The 15,267-nt window shown below is 41.1% G+C and overlaps 1 protein-coding gene across 1 annotated transcript in view; it reads left to right on the top strand.

The window, feature by feature from the left end:
* The first annotated feature begins 1,436 nt into the window (after positions 1-1,436).
* Positions 1,437-15,267, top strand: part of RAB3C (RAB3C, member RAS oncogene family) — a 116,782-nt gene continuing 102,951 nt past the window's right edge. The window contains exons 1-2 of the mRNA XM_058043550.1: positions 1,437-1,519; positions 9,248-9,475. Of these exons, the coding sequence (XP_057899533.1) occupies positions 1,496-1,519; positions 9,248-9,475 (252 nt within the window). The 5' untranslated portion in view covers positions 1,437-1,495. The remainder of the gene's footprint in view (positions 1,520-9,247; positions 9,476-15,267) is intronic.

Genomic DNA, 15,267 nt, shown 5'->3' with positions numbered 1-15,267 from the left:
CTATCTTTGTATCATAGTGGGGTAGGTATAAACAGCTGCAAATAAAATCAAAAACTTGCAAAGCTAGGATGAAATTTCTTCTGGTACACACTTTAATCCATATTCATATCTCTATGACACAATTTTTTTGTTAGCACAGCTCCTATGGGTGCTTCACTTCATGCAATGTATACCACATGTGTAAAGTGGATAACCCACAGGGCAAACTGCTGTTCCCATGCTGCCTCAGCCACCACTGCTGCCTTCTCCTGCCCTTTCCTCTGCCTGGAATGCGTCTAGCTCTCAAACCTTGGGCAGACATCTCCAGAGTCACCCCTGGCTCATCTTGACTCTTTCATTAGAGCAGAACTTGCCAAATCTGAAATCTGACTCCAACACCCTTTATACATTTTTCTACCCTGTATGGACCTGTCTATTTGAACCTAAGGTAAATGGACTCTGCATTAAGAGGATGGGGTTAAGCAAAAGTGCTGATTCAGATATTTAAAACATCTTCTTGGATGGTTAAACACTACCTTTTGATAATGACATCAAAAGCGGCTGCCACTATCCAGAAGCGATGGCCACATGTCCATGTCCCAGCAGCACGACGCGGAGCTGCCCGACCCTGTTTGCCAGCCATCGGACAAAGGCCAAGCGAGACAAGAGAAAACAGGACAGCGCTATGCGATGAGGAGACAGCCCAGGGACAGTCACTGTGCACAGCAAGGTCACTGACCAGCAGTCCTCAAGCTGAAGGGTGCTCGGTCCCCCAGCCCCAGCGCTGGAGGTGGGCCACGTGAGAACGGGATCAGCCCGAATGCGGGTGCGGGATAACGGGGCGGGAGCGGGATAAGAGAGCGGGATAACGGGGCGGCAGCGGCCGCGGCCCCGGCCCCGGCCCCGGCCCCGGAGCCTGCGGGCGCGCCCTCCCCCTGCCCACAGAGGGCGCTGTGCAGCTCCGCGCCCGGGCCCGGGTGAGCCCGCTCCGCTCCATCGAGCGGCTTCCGCAGCCCCCCGAGCTGCTCCGCCGGCCGGCGCTGCTCCTCCTGGCTGTGGGCGGTCGGGCCGGGAGGACAGCGCCTCCGCCGAGCCGGCGGTGCCTGCTCAGCCCGCTCGGTCTCCGCTTTCCGCCTCAGCACGGGCACAGCGTGCCGCGCCCCCGCCCCACCACAGGGCTCCCGCTCTTCGGCCCCGCCGCCCTCTGCGGCCTCGAGCCGGGATCGCGGAGCTGCGCGCCCGCCGCGCTGCCCGCTCGGCCCCGCCCGCTCGCGGCCTGACGCCGAGCACCTCGGGAGCTGTAGTCCCTTCACCCAGAGGGTGCGAGGGACTCGGGCCACAGGACTACGGCTCCCGGGAGGTCACGGGAGAGAGGGCGGGGCAGGCCGGGGGCGGAGCGGGGACAGCTCCGGTGCTGATCTCGACGCGGGTTTGCCGCCAGAGCCGGGCGGGCGGCGGCGGCTGTTGGCGTGCGGCAGCGAGCGGCAGCGGGCGGGCGGCGGGGCCGCGCCCGGCGATGAGGCACGAAGCGCCCATGCAGGTCGGTCTCCGGGCTGGGGCGCAGCGAGGGGTGCGGCGGGCGCGGGGTACCGAGAGCCGGGACGGGGCAGGAGCCCCTCCGCCCGGGCCGCCGGGCCGCCTCTGCTGCTGCGGGCAGAGGGTGAGGGACACCCTCTGCCCGTGTAGGGGGCCCGGGGCGTGTGCGAGAGGTCGTGTCCCCAGCAGGGAGGGCCCGTCGCGGGGCAGCGGGTGGGTTTCCAGTCACACTCGGGCACATGGAGTGGTGATTTTCAGATACTGCCCCCCGAGCGCCGGGCGCAGCTCTCCTGGGATCGCCTGGCTGTCAGGCTGGGTGGTGAGCTGTACCGAGGGCCCGCCGAGGTGCACGGGAAGTTGGCACGATCCTCCACCTGTGTAGTCCTGGAGCAGCTGTCCACCTGCACCGGGGAGAGGTGGCTCATGGCTAGAGCTGGGGGAGTGGAAAAGAGGGGCCCCTTCTCAGTTTTTATGTATGGAAAGATCATTTCAAAGGTGGCTGACGGAAGGAAAAAATTAAGAAGTGGGACATAATTTGTAAATTATCTCCTTTCCCAAGGAAAGAAGTGAAAACAATTTTCCTTAGTTTTTCATATCCTGCTGTCACTGGCAGTAGGTATGTCTAGACAGGGTATATTTATAGCAGACACGTCCAAACACAATGGAGATGGGCAATAGCAAGCCCTTACAGTGGGCTGCTGCTTACAGATATTTAAGAAGTTATTATAAAATTATGGTAAAAAAGGCCAAGTAAAGCTATTAGATACAGGAGTTTGCATGACAATTCAGCTCCTATCATTCATCAGAATTATTAGATATGTCAATGTGAGTTCATAGCAGAAGCACTGGAGCACAAGAGCCACTAAGTCCACAGAGAATCTCAAGTATACCTTTAAGTTAACTAATCTAGCTGCATCTCGAGTCTGTAGTCCTCCTTCTGCCACTCCCCCTTTTTGGAAGTTTACTGTGGAAGTTAGATACTTCGTTCACTTGCTAGTTAGATACTTACTAACCTCCAGCTCAGAGGCGCTCAGTTTATGCTATTGATAAGATCCACTGTCTGCTCCAATATATATCAGTCTAAATAGCTCTTACAGCATCATGACCAGATTACTGTCCAGAGAAATAAGCTAATGTTTTGTTCACTGGATTTTTGTTTGGTTCCGTTTTGTTTTTATTTCTGCCACAAGATAATACTCCTGTTAACATTTCTGGGTGTTTTCCCATTTTAACGTGGCTTTCATAAACACACTTGATCAGAATTGTCACTAATGCTGTCTCATCAGTGCCCTGGACAGTAGCACTGGTATTTCACTTAGTCTCTTAGCCTGATGCAGCTTCTTTGGCAAACAAAAAGGTACACTGTCTTTCCTAGTCTCATGACTCTGAGTGCTGTGCTAAATAGGGTAAATGGCAGAAAGCTTTAGCCATCTCATTTTCATTCTTTCATATTCCCTAGTAAATCTAAATGTATTTCTTCCGGAGCACCTGGGCTGACACAGCATTTATTTTTTTCTTTTCACAGCAGCACTATTTGGGTGGCCTCCTAATACTCTGTGTTATACTAACCCTCTTAGGACTGTATCTTATTTTGCCACTAATGCTACCTAGAGTGGGAATTAGAAATATGCTTCCTAAGATACTCTTTTTACAGACAAAGTAAATTTGGGTTAAAGAAAGAGAAATGAGGGATAATTCACGAGCTCACCACAAGAATCCAAGTTGTCAAAACTGTTTTTTACTACCTTAGATTCTACTCTTCTGGGCAGCTCCTGGCAGTGTGGCCATATTCATGCTAGTTTTGTTGATATGAAGCAGGTAGAGTTTTTCTGAAGTATTTTAAACCTAACATCCCAGTTTCTCCTTGGTATTCCCCAACTTCGCCTTTCAGTGTTCTGCTTAAAAAACCCCTTTGCATTTGTAACTACATGTTTCTAATAGTGCTGGGATACATTTACATATATACATGATTCTGACCCCATAATACCTTCAAGCAGATAGGCTTTTCCTAATGCTGCCAAGTACGTTAGTTTACAAGCTGTGCTCTGCAGATGGCTGGCAATCAGTAAATTCCAAATAAGTGGCCGGTGCATTGTCTACTGAACCTTGCTAATTCTCATTAATTGGTTAAAAAATAAATGATTAAGATTTGTGAGAATTGGCTCAGGTCTGCATCTGTGGATAACAATGTTGAGATCACACTAAAAATACAAGAGAGTAAGCAGCTTGCCCGAGATGTAGAAAAGAAGAAAACAAAAACCATAGGATGCCTCTGAAAGAGTTAAGATTACAATCCAGTCTCTAGATTAGTCTGATATTTCACCTCAAAAGTAATTAATTTTTTCATGGCTGGGTTATTTGTCACAGTGTTCTTATACATAGGGATTTTGGTAATATTTTAACTACTCTGGTGATGTAAGTTGATCTACGCTTGAAAGACAATGATGTGCGGTGAGTTTCACTCGCTTGCACATTCTACATACAGTTTGGTAAGTTAGAATAATTGAATTTTTCCATTGTACTCCCTTGTTTCAATATCCATTGATTATGTTTGGCAAATAATATTTTGCAAAAGGCAGAAAAATTGCCTTGCAAAAGGCTGCATATGCAGGAAACTCTGTTTTTACTAAAATATCAACTAAAGTCAGCTGCTGTATGGAAAGAAATGTTTGTATTTCTACCCTGTATGTAGGAAAGAATCATTTCTCTTTCCACTGCGCCTATGTGTGTATAAAGGCTGGTCAGTCAGTGCTGTTCCACTCTCATCTGACCACTTTCAGTGGCGGGCTTAAGAACACTAGACTGAAAGAGAGCGTTGCAGTTTTAAACAACTTAAAGTTCGCTTATCTGTCTCTATCCTGACTGTGCATAGAAGGAAGACATTTTCTCTGGACTTCCTAATGAAATTTTCCTTCAAGACATGACTGTTATTAGAGTTTTTAAAAGGAACCACCCTATTTGCTAAAGGCGTGAAGGAATAAATCTCAATGTTTTCAATGTCAGGCTTTTTTGCCTTTTGCACCATATTTTCCAGGGGCCAATCATCCTATACTAAGGATGCAGAGTGGGGTGCATATGTAAATGCAAACTAAAGTTGTGTGCAGGCCAGGAATGCCACAGCATCCTGCGGTGCTCAAGTAAGAAATCCGTCCAAATTGATTCTGCCAGAGAATGAGGCCTGCCAAGGCATAAAGAGTCGCATAGCCAAATGTTTTGTTATAATCATGGAAGTAGCAGGTAAACACAGTTTTTCTGTCATTTGTTCTCAACCCTGCTCTATTTTCACCTTTTCTTTTGGGATCAAGGAAACAGCTAAACATGAGACTTGGAAAGCACCTGGGTCTGAACAGAAAACTTCTTAATGATTGGACTTGCCTATGCCATTAAATAATCCATGTTTAAGGAGTTAAAGATGTGCTGTAAGCAGGAAAGCATAGAAAGCTATCCTTTATTTGTCCTTGCACCATATTCAAACTGGCAACATAACTCCTCCTTTGATAAGGAGCAAGCATGTGAGATCTCCTGTCTATCAGTTTTCTGTTCATTGTCTTGAGCTTAGACTTCTCAGTTGACTCTCAAGTCTGTCCTAAGTCCTGTAGGAAATGGTTTGACTGCTTTTCGTGCTAATCAAAATAATTTGCATTTTCTCTTCAATTTTACCAAATAAGGGCAAAATTGTACTGAAGGGAAAACTCAGCGTGTTTTGTTGAAAGTGATGCTTGTTAAATGTATCCATTTAACCTTTGGGAAAAGAACTTGATCAACATAAAGATATGCATTTTACTTTATTGAAAACAGAATATCGTAACATCAAGGTTTATTTGGTTCTCATCCATGTGTAATGTTTAATTACAGGTGGGAACACAGCATTCCTTGTGATTGCTTCCAACATAACTTCCAAAGGTGGAACATAGGATTGTCACAATCTTCTTCATATTTTACATATACCTCCAATAGTAGGGAAAGGTACTGTCAGGAGTGAACTGTCATATTCTTACCTTGGGAAGTGGATTACAGTGCATTGCATACTTAATTTTTAAGTCAGCAGCTTGCATTTAAGAAAGAGAAGCGCTACAGGCTTATTCAAAAAGTTCAAGAGGACCAAGCATCTTACAGTCAGCGGAAATACAGATGTATTTCTTTAGGATATCATTTAGATTGTGAGCATAGTGGATTGTACTTGGAAGAATTTGTCTTGTTTGCTTACTACAGAATGAGTGAATTTGGGAAGTAATGGCAAAGTCTTAGCAACTGCACAGAGTTTGATGTTTCTTTACACTAGTGCAGGCTCATTGGGGTTTTGGACAGGGAGACTGGTTCACTAGCTGAAGTTAGTCTCTCCAAGCAATTTCAATTATTACCTCACTAATCCTCTTGGAGAAATTATTCCTTTCCTATGCCTTTGATATACCTTTTGTGTCCTGTAATAAGTGGACATACCCCTGCTCCTGAAATAAAAATAGCTTCAATTTTATGTTCAACATGCCTGTAATTCTGCCTGTGATACCGCAAGTAATGACTCTGTAAGTTTACGGCACAGTGAAAGTGTTGAGTTTTAAATTTTTTTTTTCAGAAATGTTAAGGAAACTGCTGAATGAGTAATGCAGATAACCACAATAATACAGAGGGGCATTGAAATTCCTGTGGATGAAATCTGTATTTAAAACTATCCACAGGAAATACATTATTACTCAGGAAGGCTGCACAATGTACATGGTTTAGCAAGACTATTATTAGAATCCAGGTCTCCTGATTTCCTTGCTCACTGAATCATACTGTTTCTGAAGTGTTAGGCATTAAAGTATGTGGGGATGAGTTGGAAGCTTCATAGGATTCAGGGCAGCAAATGGATGAAAGCTTAAACCTCTTTTTGTAAATCTTAAGCTGGTTGAAGAAGCTATGTGAAAGGCTTCCTAGGAGACGTGGAAAGATGTGATAGGCCTCCTAGGAGGTTCAGGAAAGAATATGATATTTCTCCTTGCTACAAGGGGCAACTACTGCTTTCAGCTGCAGCACAAGAGAGGGGAGCCATAAGGGCAGTGGAACGGCCTGCTGTAGTGGTCACACATCTGGAACCCACAGCCACTGCAGTCTTTGGTCTGATAGACCTCATTGACTTGTTGTTGCAAACTCTATGTAACATCAGCATGCCCTATGTTATGCTGCTTTACAGCAACTTGTGAGTAGATGCATTTAATCAATATTTGATTTCCTTTACCTTGTGTTCTAAGCAAAGAATCCCCAAATAGTTACACAATAAAGGACAGTAATGAAAGTTTCTCTCTTTTCTATAGAAATAATAAAGCTGAAAGATTAGTAATGTGTATGCTTGACAGCATTCAGGTTTTAATTCTAAATATTCATTGCATAGCTGTGGAAGAAGTAAATAAATTTTAAGGCCAATGGAAACACTCAGGTTGAAATGTGTAGGTACCCAATATTACATGTAATGAAGAAGGTAGTGCTGAAATAGAATTCTGAAATAAAATACTCCCTACTCCATGATTTATGAAATACAGATCTGAAACTGAATTTTCTATTAAAAACTTTGATAGAAAATTCATTGCTACTTCCAATGTCTTCTTCAGAGATTTTGGTCTTCACTCCTGTGTGCCTCTTCAATAGCCTAAAGAAGCTGGCATCATGTTTTTGATGCTTTGAGGTAGCAGAATTATCTAAAACATTATACAGTAACTAAAATTTTGCTGAGAATGTGGGTTAGTGCACAGCTGTCATCCTGGTTCCAGTTGTCCTTTCTGATTGCCCAAATGCATTCTGAGATGCCTAAATTAGAAAGCTTTTACATGAGCTGCTTTTCTGTAAGCCTTTATGTTAGGTTATGGTGTCTGTTGTTCTGTCTCAAATCAGCATGCAAAAGTGTTGTTCTTAGAACAATCATAATCAAAGAACTTCCACAGACTCTCAAAATACTTGATAATGTTTCTTGAAAACTTGGCTGAAACACTCTAAGTTCTTTATTTTTGCCATTTCTTTTTGAGCAACCTAGGTAGAACTTGGGTCACGTTTTCACTCTAATCTCTGCAATTTTCATGACAGCCTAAGGTATAATTTTCATAAATAGAATCCATGATCTTTGAAGTCCCTAGAGTAAAATAGGTTGCTCTTTAACAGTATTCAGTAATCTGCTTACTCAGATGTATTATATGTGCTTATTCAGATGTTTTATATGGATTAAAAACTGTATTTTAAGGACTCAGATTTCAAATGTTGATGTCATTGGTAGGACCTTGACACAGTTGGGAGATGGGCCACTGCAAACCTCAACAAGGCCAAATACAAAATCTTACACCTGGTTCATGGCAATCCCAGGCACACCCACAGGCTGAGCAGAGAAGTGATTGAGAGCAGCCCCACGAGGAAGGACTTGGGGGTGGTGGCTGATGAAAAACTCACCATGAGCCAGCAGTGAGTGCTCCCAGCCCAGAAAGCCAAGGAAATCCTGGGCTGCATCCAAAGCAGCACTGGCCAGCAGATGAGAGAGGAGTTCTACCCCTCTGCTCTGCTCTGCTCTGCTGAGACCCCACCTGCAGCACTGCATGCAGCTCTGGGGTTCCCAGCACGATGACAAGGAGTTGTTAGAACAAGTCCAGAGGAGGGCCAGGAGGTCGGTGAGGGCTGGAGCACCCCTGCTATGAGGATGGGCTGAGCAAGCTGGGGCTGTGCAGCCTGGGGAAGAGAGGATTGTGTGGGGACCTCAGAGACACCTTCCACTACCTGAAAGGGCCTACAGGGAAGCTGGAGAGGGATTCTCTGACAGGAACTGGAGTGACGGGGCAAGGAGGAATGGGTACACTCTGAAAGAGGGGAAGTTTAGATTAGATACTAGGAAAAAATTATTTACTGTGAGAGTAGTGAGACACTGGCACAAGTTGCCCAGAGAGGTGGTGGATGCTCCAGTCTGGTTCAAAGCCAAATTAGACAAGGCCTAGAACAACCTTGTCTGGTGGGAGGTGTTCCTGGCAGCAGGATTGGGACTAGATGATCTTTAACATCCCTTCCAAACCTTAATATTATATTAATCTAACTGCCACTTTTGATGATGTAGCATTAATATTGCAAATTCAAAAAACTACAGAATATACTAGTACTGGAAAAATATCAAGACTTTATTTCAGAGATGTATATACTCACTATTGAATGGTATGGTAACTAAAAGCTGGTAAAGGAGGAAAAATACTTTGAATAAATTTTTAGGGATGGCAAAAGATAGCAACATACTTACAGTAAAATAAATGGTTCAAGAATTTTATTAGATGTAAAAATTGCTAAGCTTCTGTTTGAAAATATACCTACTGTGTCAAAAGGAAGCATTGATCTCTTATTTCCCTCTTACACAAATGAAGTGTGATTGTTTTTTGCACCATCAATTCATCACATTTTCTGAAAACAAGTATTTTTAGTGATATACCAAGAATTGTCCCAGACTTTTAGAATTCATATTATTTTTGTTTTGGTACCTGTCACCAGTCATTTTTACATCCACTATTGCTAGCAGAACTACTACTAGTTACAAGAATCACAAAAAATAATTAGATCTCTGTGCATTACTTGAAGTTCACATTGAAGCATACACATGACAAGTCTTTCAAGAAGATATTCTTCTTGAGCTTCATTGATACCTGGTACAAAAAAACTCCAATAAAATTGAAATGTTTCCATTTTTTATTATAAAAGAGACAATAAGATATTTCTTTTTTGTTTTGAATTACAGATGGCATCCGTTCAAGATTCCAGATATGGCCAGAAAGATACATCTGACCAGAACTTTGACTACATGTTCAAACTGCTCATTATCGGCAACAGCAGTGTTGGAAAAACCTCCTTTTTGTTCCGATACGCTGATGATTCCTTTACATCTGCATTTGTAAGCACGGTTGGGATCGATTTCAAAGTAAAAACCGTTTTCAAAAATGAAAAAAGAATTAAGCTACAGATTTGGGTAAGCTAAAAAATAATTCTGTGAATTAAGCAAACTGTTGTAGTTTTGATAGCATTTACACAACTGCAAGTTTGCAGTGAGTGTCATAATTCATATATTTAGAGAGTGAGAGCATAGGAATGAAATAGTAGTTAATTATTTCTTGCATAGTTTTTCTGTCTTGAATATTAGAGTGCAAACAGTATTTTTAAGGTATTGAAGTGCAATTCTATATCATTAATTAAATTCCTTTTGGAAATAATACAGGTCGACACATATTAATACCTGTGTAGTGAACTATAAACGTCTGTGCAATATGTGGACTATTTGAACTGATACATGTTATATTGAAGTACCTCGAAACACCAATTTTAAGATCTAGTGTCTTCCCATAAAAAATCATGAATGCATGTGTGAGCTGTAATAGTGGATGCATAACAGAAGGCATCATTTTTTGCACTGTCATCCTGATCACCTGAAACATCTTCCATCTTCTGTTGAGGAAGGAAACTTGTGCAAAGAGATAGTGTTGCCCAGGCATACAAACCCTGTCATTCCTTGCCTATGCCTTAGAGACAGTAGAAAGGTACTCAGTGGAGAAAAATGAGATGAGAGGGACTAGGTTTCCTTTTCCACCAGTTCTCATCAAAAATAAATGATAGCAAAAACTTATTCCATAGAATAATAAAATATCCTGAGTTGGGAGGTATGGCAATCCTGGGCCTGCACAGCACCAACACAACAATCACTCCATGTGCCTGATAGTTCTGTCAAAAACTTCTTGAATTCTGGCAGATTTGGTGCTGTGACCACTTCCCTGGAGAGCCTGTTCCAACACCCAAGCACCCTCTGGAAAAGGTGAAAAACATTTTCCTAATATTCAACCTAAAGCTCCCGTGATACAGCTTCATGCCATTCCCTTGGGCTCTGTCACAGGTCACAGAGAGAAGAGGTCTGTGCTTGCCCCTCCTCTTCCTCTCACAAGGAGGTTGTAATGCAGTGGGGTCTCCCCTCTGTCTCCTACAGGCTGAGCAGACCAGGTGACCTCAGCTGCTCCTCATATGGCTTCCCCTCAAGGCCCTTCATCATTTCTTCTTTGTATGCTTTCTAATACCTTTCTGTCCTTTTTGTATTATGGTGGCCAAAACCACACACAGGACTTGAGGTGAAGCTGGCCAGTGCATATGCCTTGGAGTGGCTACCTGCAAGAGAGGCTAGACCAGATTAAGAGAGTAAAAGCAAGTATTTATTAAAGGCCTTCAAAGGGTGTACCTTGGGCGGTCAGATGCCTCCAAGAGGCTACACCCAAGATGGACACCGGTCAGGATCTGTTTTTCAGACAGATGTGTTGGTCCATTTACATATCAGGGGTTAATCCTCCAATTACAGCTTCAGGTAATGAAGTCATATACCCCCAATTTGCTCCTGCCCCCAACTCACTTTTGTTTGTACTTTCAGGGCCTGAGACAGTAAGGTGTCCTTCAGCTTCAGACCTAGGGGAATTGTTTTCTCTGAGCAAAATCTGAAGACAGTAGCTAACACTCTATATAAAGTTTTAGAGTTATACATTAAAGCACTACAGAATTTGAAAAATTTATAAGCTAAAATCCTAAGGCGTCATTCCACTGAAAGCCACAACTCCTCTAGGCCAGAAGAATGCAGAGCAAAGTAGGAGAATCTCTTCCCTTGCCCAGCTGTGCCTGGTCCACCCCAAGACATGGCTGGATTTAGGACAGATTCACTGATACATCCCTTCATTCGTGGGTGATAAGGTGATACTAAAAGGAGAGGGAGAAATAGCAAAACGTTTAGTAATGTGGAGCTAGAGCTGCAGATCTTCCTGGTGTGCTTGAGGACTTAGAGCAATGTTTCCTTTGTGAAATGTTTGTAAGAGTCTTAAACCCCAGATTTTCCTTTTAATTTTTTTTAATGAATAGGAATAATTTAAAATTAATTTAACCATAGGCAGCCATTTTGTCTCAGAAAATCTTCATTCAAATCTGACCAGTTCATCTAACATGATTTAAACAGCAGATAAATTGAATATTTTCTTAATATAGTACAATGGAGAATTTCCCAGGGTTCTCTAGGCTCTATCTCATTAGGTATCAGCCCTTGGTATCTCAAATCATTTATTGTTCTGTCCTCTCTAGGAACTAGAACATAGACTTTTAGACTCTCAATGATTTTACGCCTAGGTTATCACTGTTGTCATTATTACAACAGTGGTGTATATATATAAAAAACACTTCAAACACTTCAAAAAAAATAACATGCTGATTTCATTTTAGTAGTTTAATGTTGGAGATTGCAATGACAGAACCTTATTATTTTTTTATAATGGAGCAATAAAATTGTGTTCATATTACAGTTTTTACACTGTTCTTCTTTTAATTAACAAGTAACCATTAAGGTAGGTTTTATTGCTCATGTCTTTCCTAGCAAAAGCAGCAATGTTAGTTTACAAGGTTGTCATGTGGTTAGTTTGACACCAGTATATTTTTCGCCTCTCCATGTCACAAATATGTGCTTATCTCAAAGCTGTCCGGTGATCTAGATGTGTTATGGTCTATCCCTGGCATAGATGGGATGTAGCAGCTGTATTCTTCCCAGTTGTAGCAAAATGTATTTCATTGTTCTTTGCATCGCATTAAAATCAGAATCCAAAGAGGCTATGACAGTTCTTGCCTGAAAAACTAAAATGATTAAAACAAACCCAAGAGCTCTGTGTTCCTTAAGGAAGAGGAAACAGAGGATCAGAGCCTAGGAGAGACCGTCCTATTTGAAGGGTCGTGTGCCAGGATGTGGGGTTAGAGACAAGACTTCAGATCACACTTGCATAGGAAAGAGTTTTAATCCAAGCCAGTACTGCATCTTTATTTGTATTGGTTGTATTTTATAGTGTTCCACTAGATTTCTAAAGCCAGTTCTTAAAAGGCCTTGTCATTGCCAAATTAACTCAAATTTCTCTGTGCTTTTTAGATGGAGTGTTCTGTGTTGGAGCACTGCGTTGCAGTTAAACTTGCAGTAAATTCTTTGATTGTTGGACCTCTGAGATCCTCAATAAAATTAGTAAGGGATGCACAAAATCTGAAATAGAGCACTATTATCCTGTCTCCTAAGTTATATCCAGAGCAGAATTATTCTAAATAGGCATTTTCTATATTTGTAGCTTGTGTCTATATTATATTATGCTTTATTTTTATTGATTATGCAAATAATATTCTAAAATGAATAGTGCTCTTGCAGAATATCCATTTCCATTTAATTAATTAATTTATTAATGAAAGTCAATTTATATTAGATAGAATATAAACTCAAATTGATCATAGCAAGTGGGATTTGATGTTAAATCTGAGTAGAAGTATGAGGTTATAATACTTACGTGAAGTTATAGCAATTCCCTCAAAATCAGTGACAAACTATTTGGTGGCATCATCTGATAGCTGATGTTCAGCATGTGTGAAATAAAATATTATTGAAAATCTCACAGTTTTGTAAACTCAGAAGACTGCAGATGCAACTTTAAAATGTGTTTTGAATGACAAAATTAGAACTGAATTACTTTGTCATGCACTTAAGTGAAGAAATACATGGAATGATGCTGCTCTGCTATTCTTGCTTGACAGTAAAATGCAGAGATATGTAAATAGTAATGCTTTAAGTCACTGAAATTCCCTATGTAGACACACAATCAATCCAATCCAATTTTTCCTGTTACAATTTTGTACATATTCTTCTAGGTTAACGTTCCTGTTTAATGGCGCTTTGAACAAGATACTTTGTGTTCAACTTGAAGCCTGTTGGAGTTTGCAGATTCCATCAGAATGAGGTTCTCATGTGTTTGCCAGTGAAGGTTACGAGTTTTTTTAAAGTCAGCATGGGCACTCAAGGAAGCAGAGCCATTATTTAATAATAAAATTCACAGTATATTATCATGGATGAATTAGGAAGGGTTATGGGAATGAGGTAGGTGGTGTTTACACACTGGGATGCCCTGCAAGTCTTTCCTTTATTTGAGGTTTTTTCTTGCTTGAAGGCAATAGTGTCTCATTCTTGAACTGTCTTCTTTCATTTTTCAAGTCAGGGAGAAGGGCTTCATCTAGTCCTTGCTGTAATATCATTTTCAAATGGTCAGAAAGAGCCTGCTGGGAGAACTGTAACATTTGCTTCTTTTTCTTCTGAGCCAAACATCTTCCTTCCACAGTATTTACTACTGGAATCGAAAGAAGTTCCGAGTTCAAGTGCTATATTGATTAGTGGTAGCACATTACCTTGTCATAGGACCACCATCTGGGCCTGAAATTTTGTTTCACAGCACGTTATAAGTGTGACAATTTCCTATGGACATTAGGAAGACAGAACATTAACATGTCTCTTTTAAAGGAAAGGAATCCAAAAAAAAATGTGTTTTACCTCAGTAGGTATTGATTTCTCCATTGAAACAATACAAAAATTTGTAAAGAAAAGTTGTCTGTATGCAGCACATAACAACACAGGATAAAAGTCCATTAAAGGGCTTTAGGATGTTTTACAATGTCAAATAATAAAAAGTAATATATTTTTCTTCCTTTTGTTTTGAATTAGTAATATTAAAGGAAAGAGCTGAAAGTAGAAGCTATAAGATTTTCTGACTTTCAAACTTACATTGAATTTTAAAAAATGATTTCTGAATATTAATTCAGACAAAAATACATTATAACTAAAACTATTAAAATCTCAAATGTGTCTAAATCAGAAAATAAAAATAAGAACCTTTTAAATCTATCTGTAGCTGTAGTGTTGTAAAGCCTTGCATTACTTTTGTGAATTGTCAATGATGTAATACAAATAACAGCCTGCAATAGTTTATGGACAAATTATAGGCTTATTCTAAACAGTAGAATTTTTTAGCTAACATATCAAAATAAACAATAGAATAGGGAGGAAAAACTAAGGAAAAATAAAGTCCAGATACTGGCTCTTAGAAGAAAGCATAAAATTTGCCAAGACAGGTCAATATGGTTAGCTGACAGTTTATCCATACCTTGTCTTTTGCTCATTTTTAAAATTTACATGACCAGATGCCTCAGTGATTTCAAACTGATTTCAGTCCAAATTTTGGCTGAGGAGTAAAGTACCAAGTTTTCCCTCTGTGATTTGTTTCTTGCACAAAAGAGTTATACCTGCATTCATACAATGATATCTGATTGTAGCACTTTGGTGCAAAGATCAAATAAGAGCACTGCACTGCCTTTTGCTGCTTAGGCTGCTTTTTTCTGGGACTAGCCGTAGACTTCAAGGACTGGGTGCAATAATCTCATAGAAAGATATCCTCCTAGAGAAGACAGGATAAGCACTGCTTGTGTCAGCATTTCCTTCTCAGAAGTGTCTGTGACAGTTTCATTTGATACCCAAAATGTTGCTTCCTTCACATCAACAGCTTCTATAAATCATCATAGGGCTTAGGGACTAAGTGAGGACTAAGTTGTGTGAGCTGACTGAGAAAATGCAATGTCATCATTCAGTAACTAAAATTATTAGAACTATTAAAAAAATACATAAATATTAGGCACCTGATTTTTTCTCTACAAACTTCCTAACAGTCCTTTAGCAGTACACAGAATTCAGATTAAAAAAAAAGAAAAAAAAAGTGTGTAGAGTATAGGTGTGTGTGTGTGTGTGTGTGGTAGAAGGGTGTGTAGAGTACCAATATACATAAATATTGTCTTGATACTGAAGTCTTTGCGGGATATTCTCCAGTAACTTAAAAGTGTGGGGGCAGTGCAATATTGCAGAAATACCCTGAAACACTGACTGGGGCAATAAGAATC

This window comes from Melospiza georgiana, chromosome Z (genome assembly GCF_028018845.1).
Source record: "Melospiza georgiana isolate bMelGeo1 chromosome Z, bMelGeo1.pri, whole genome shotgun sequence".
Classification (NCBI taxonomy): Eukaryota; Metazoa; Chordata; class Aves; order Passeriformes; family Passerellidae; genus Melospiza; species Melospiza georgiana.
The sequence above is the reverse complement of the archived record's forward strand: the minus strand, read 5'-3'. Positions and strand labels throughout refer to the sequence as shown.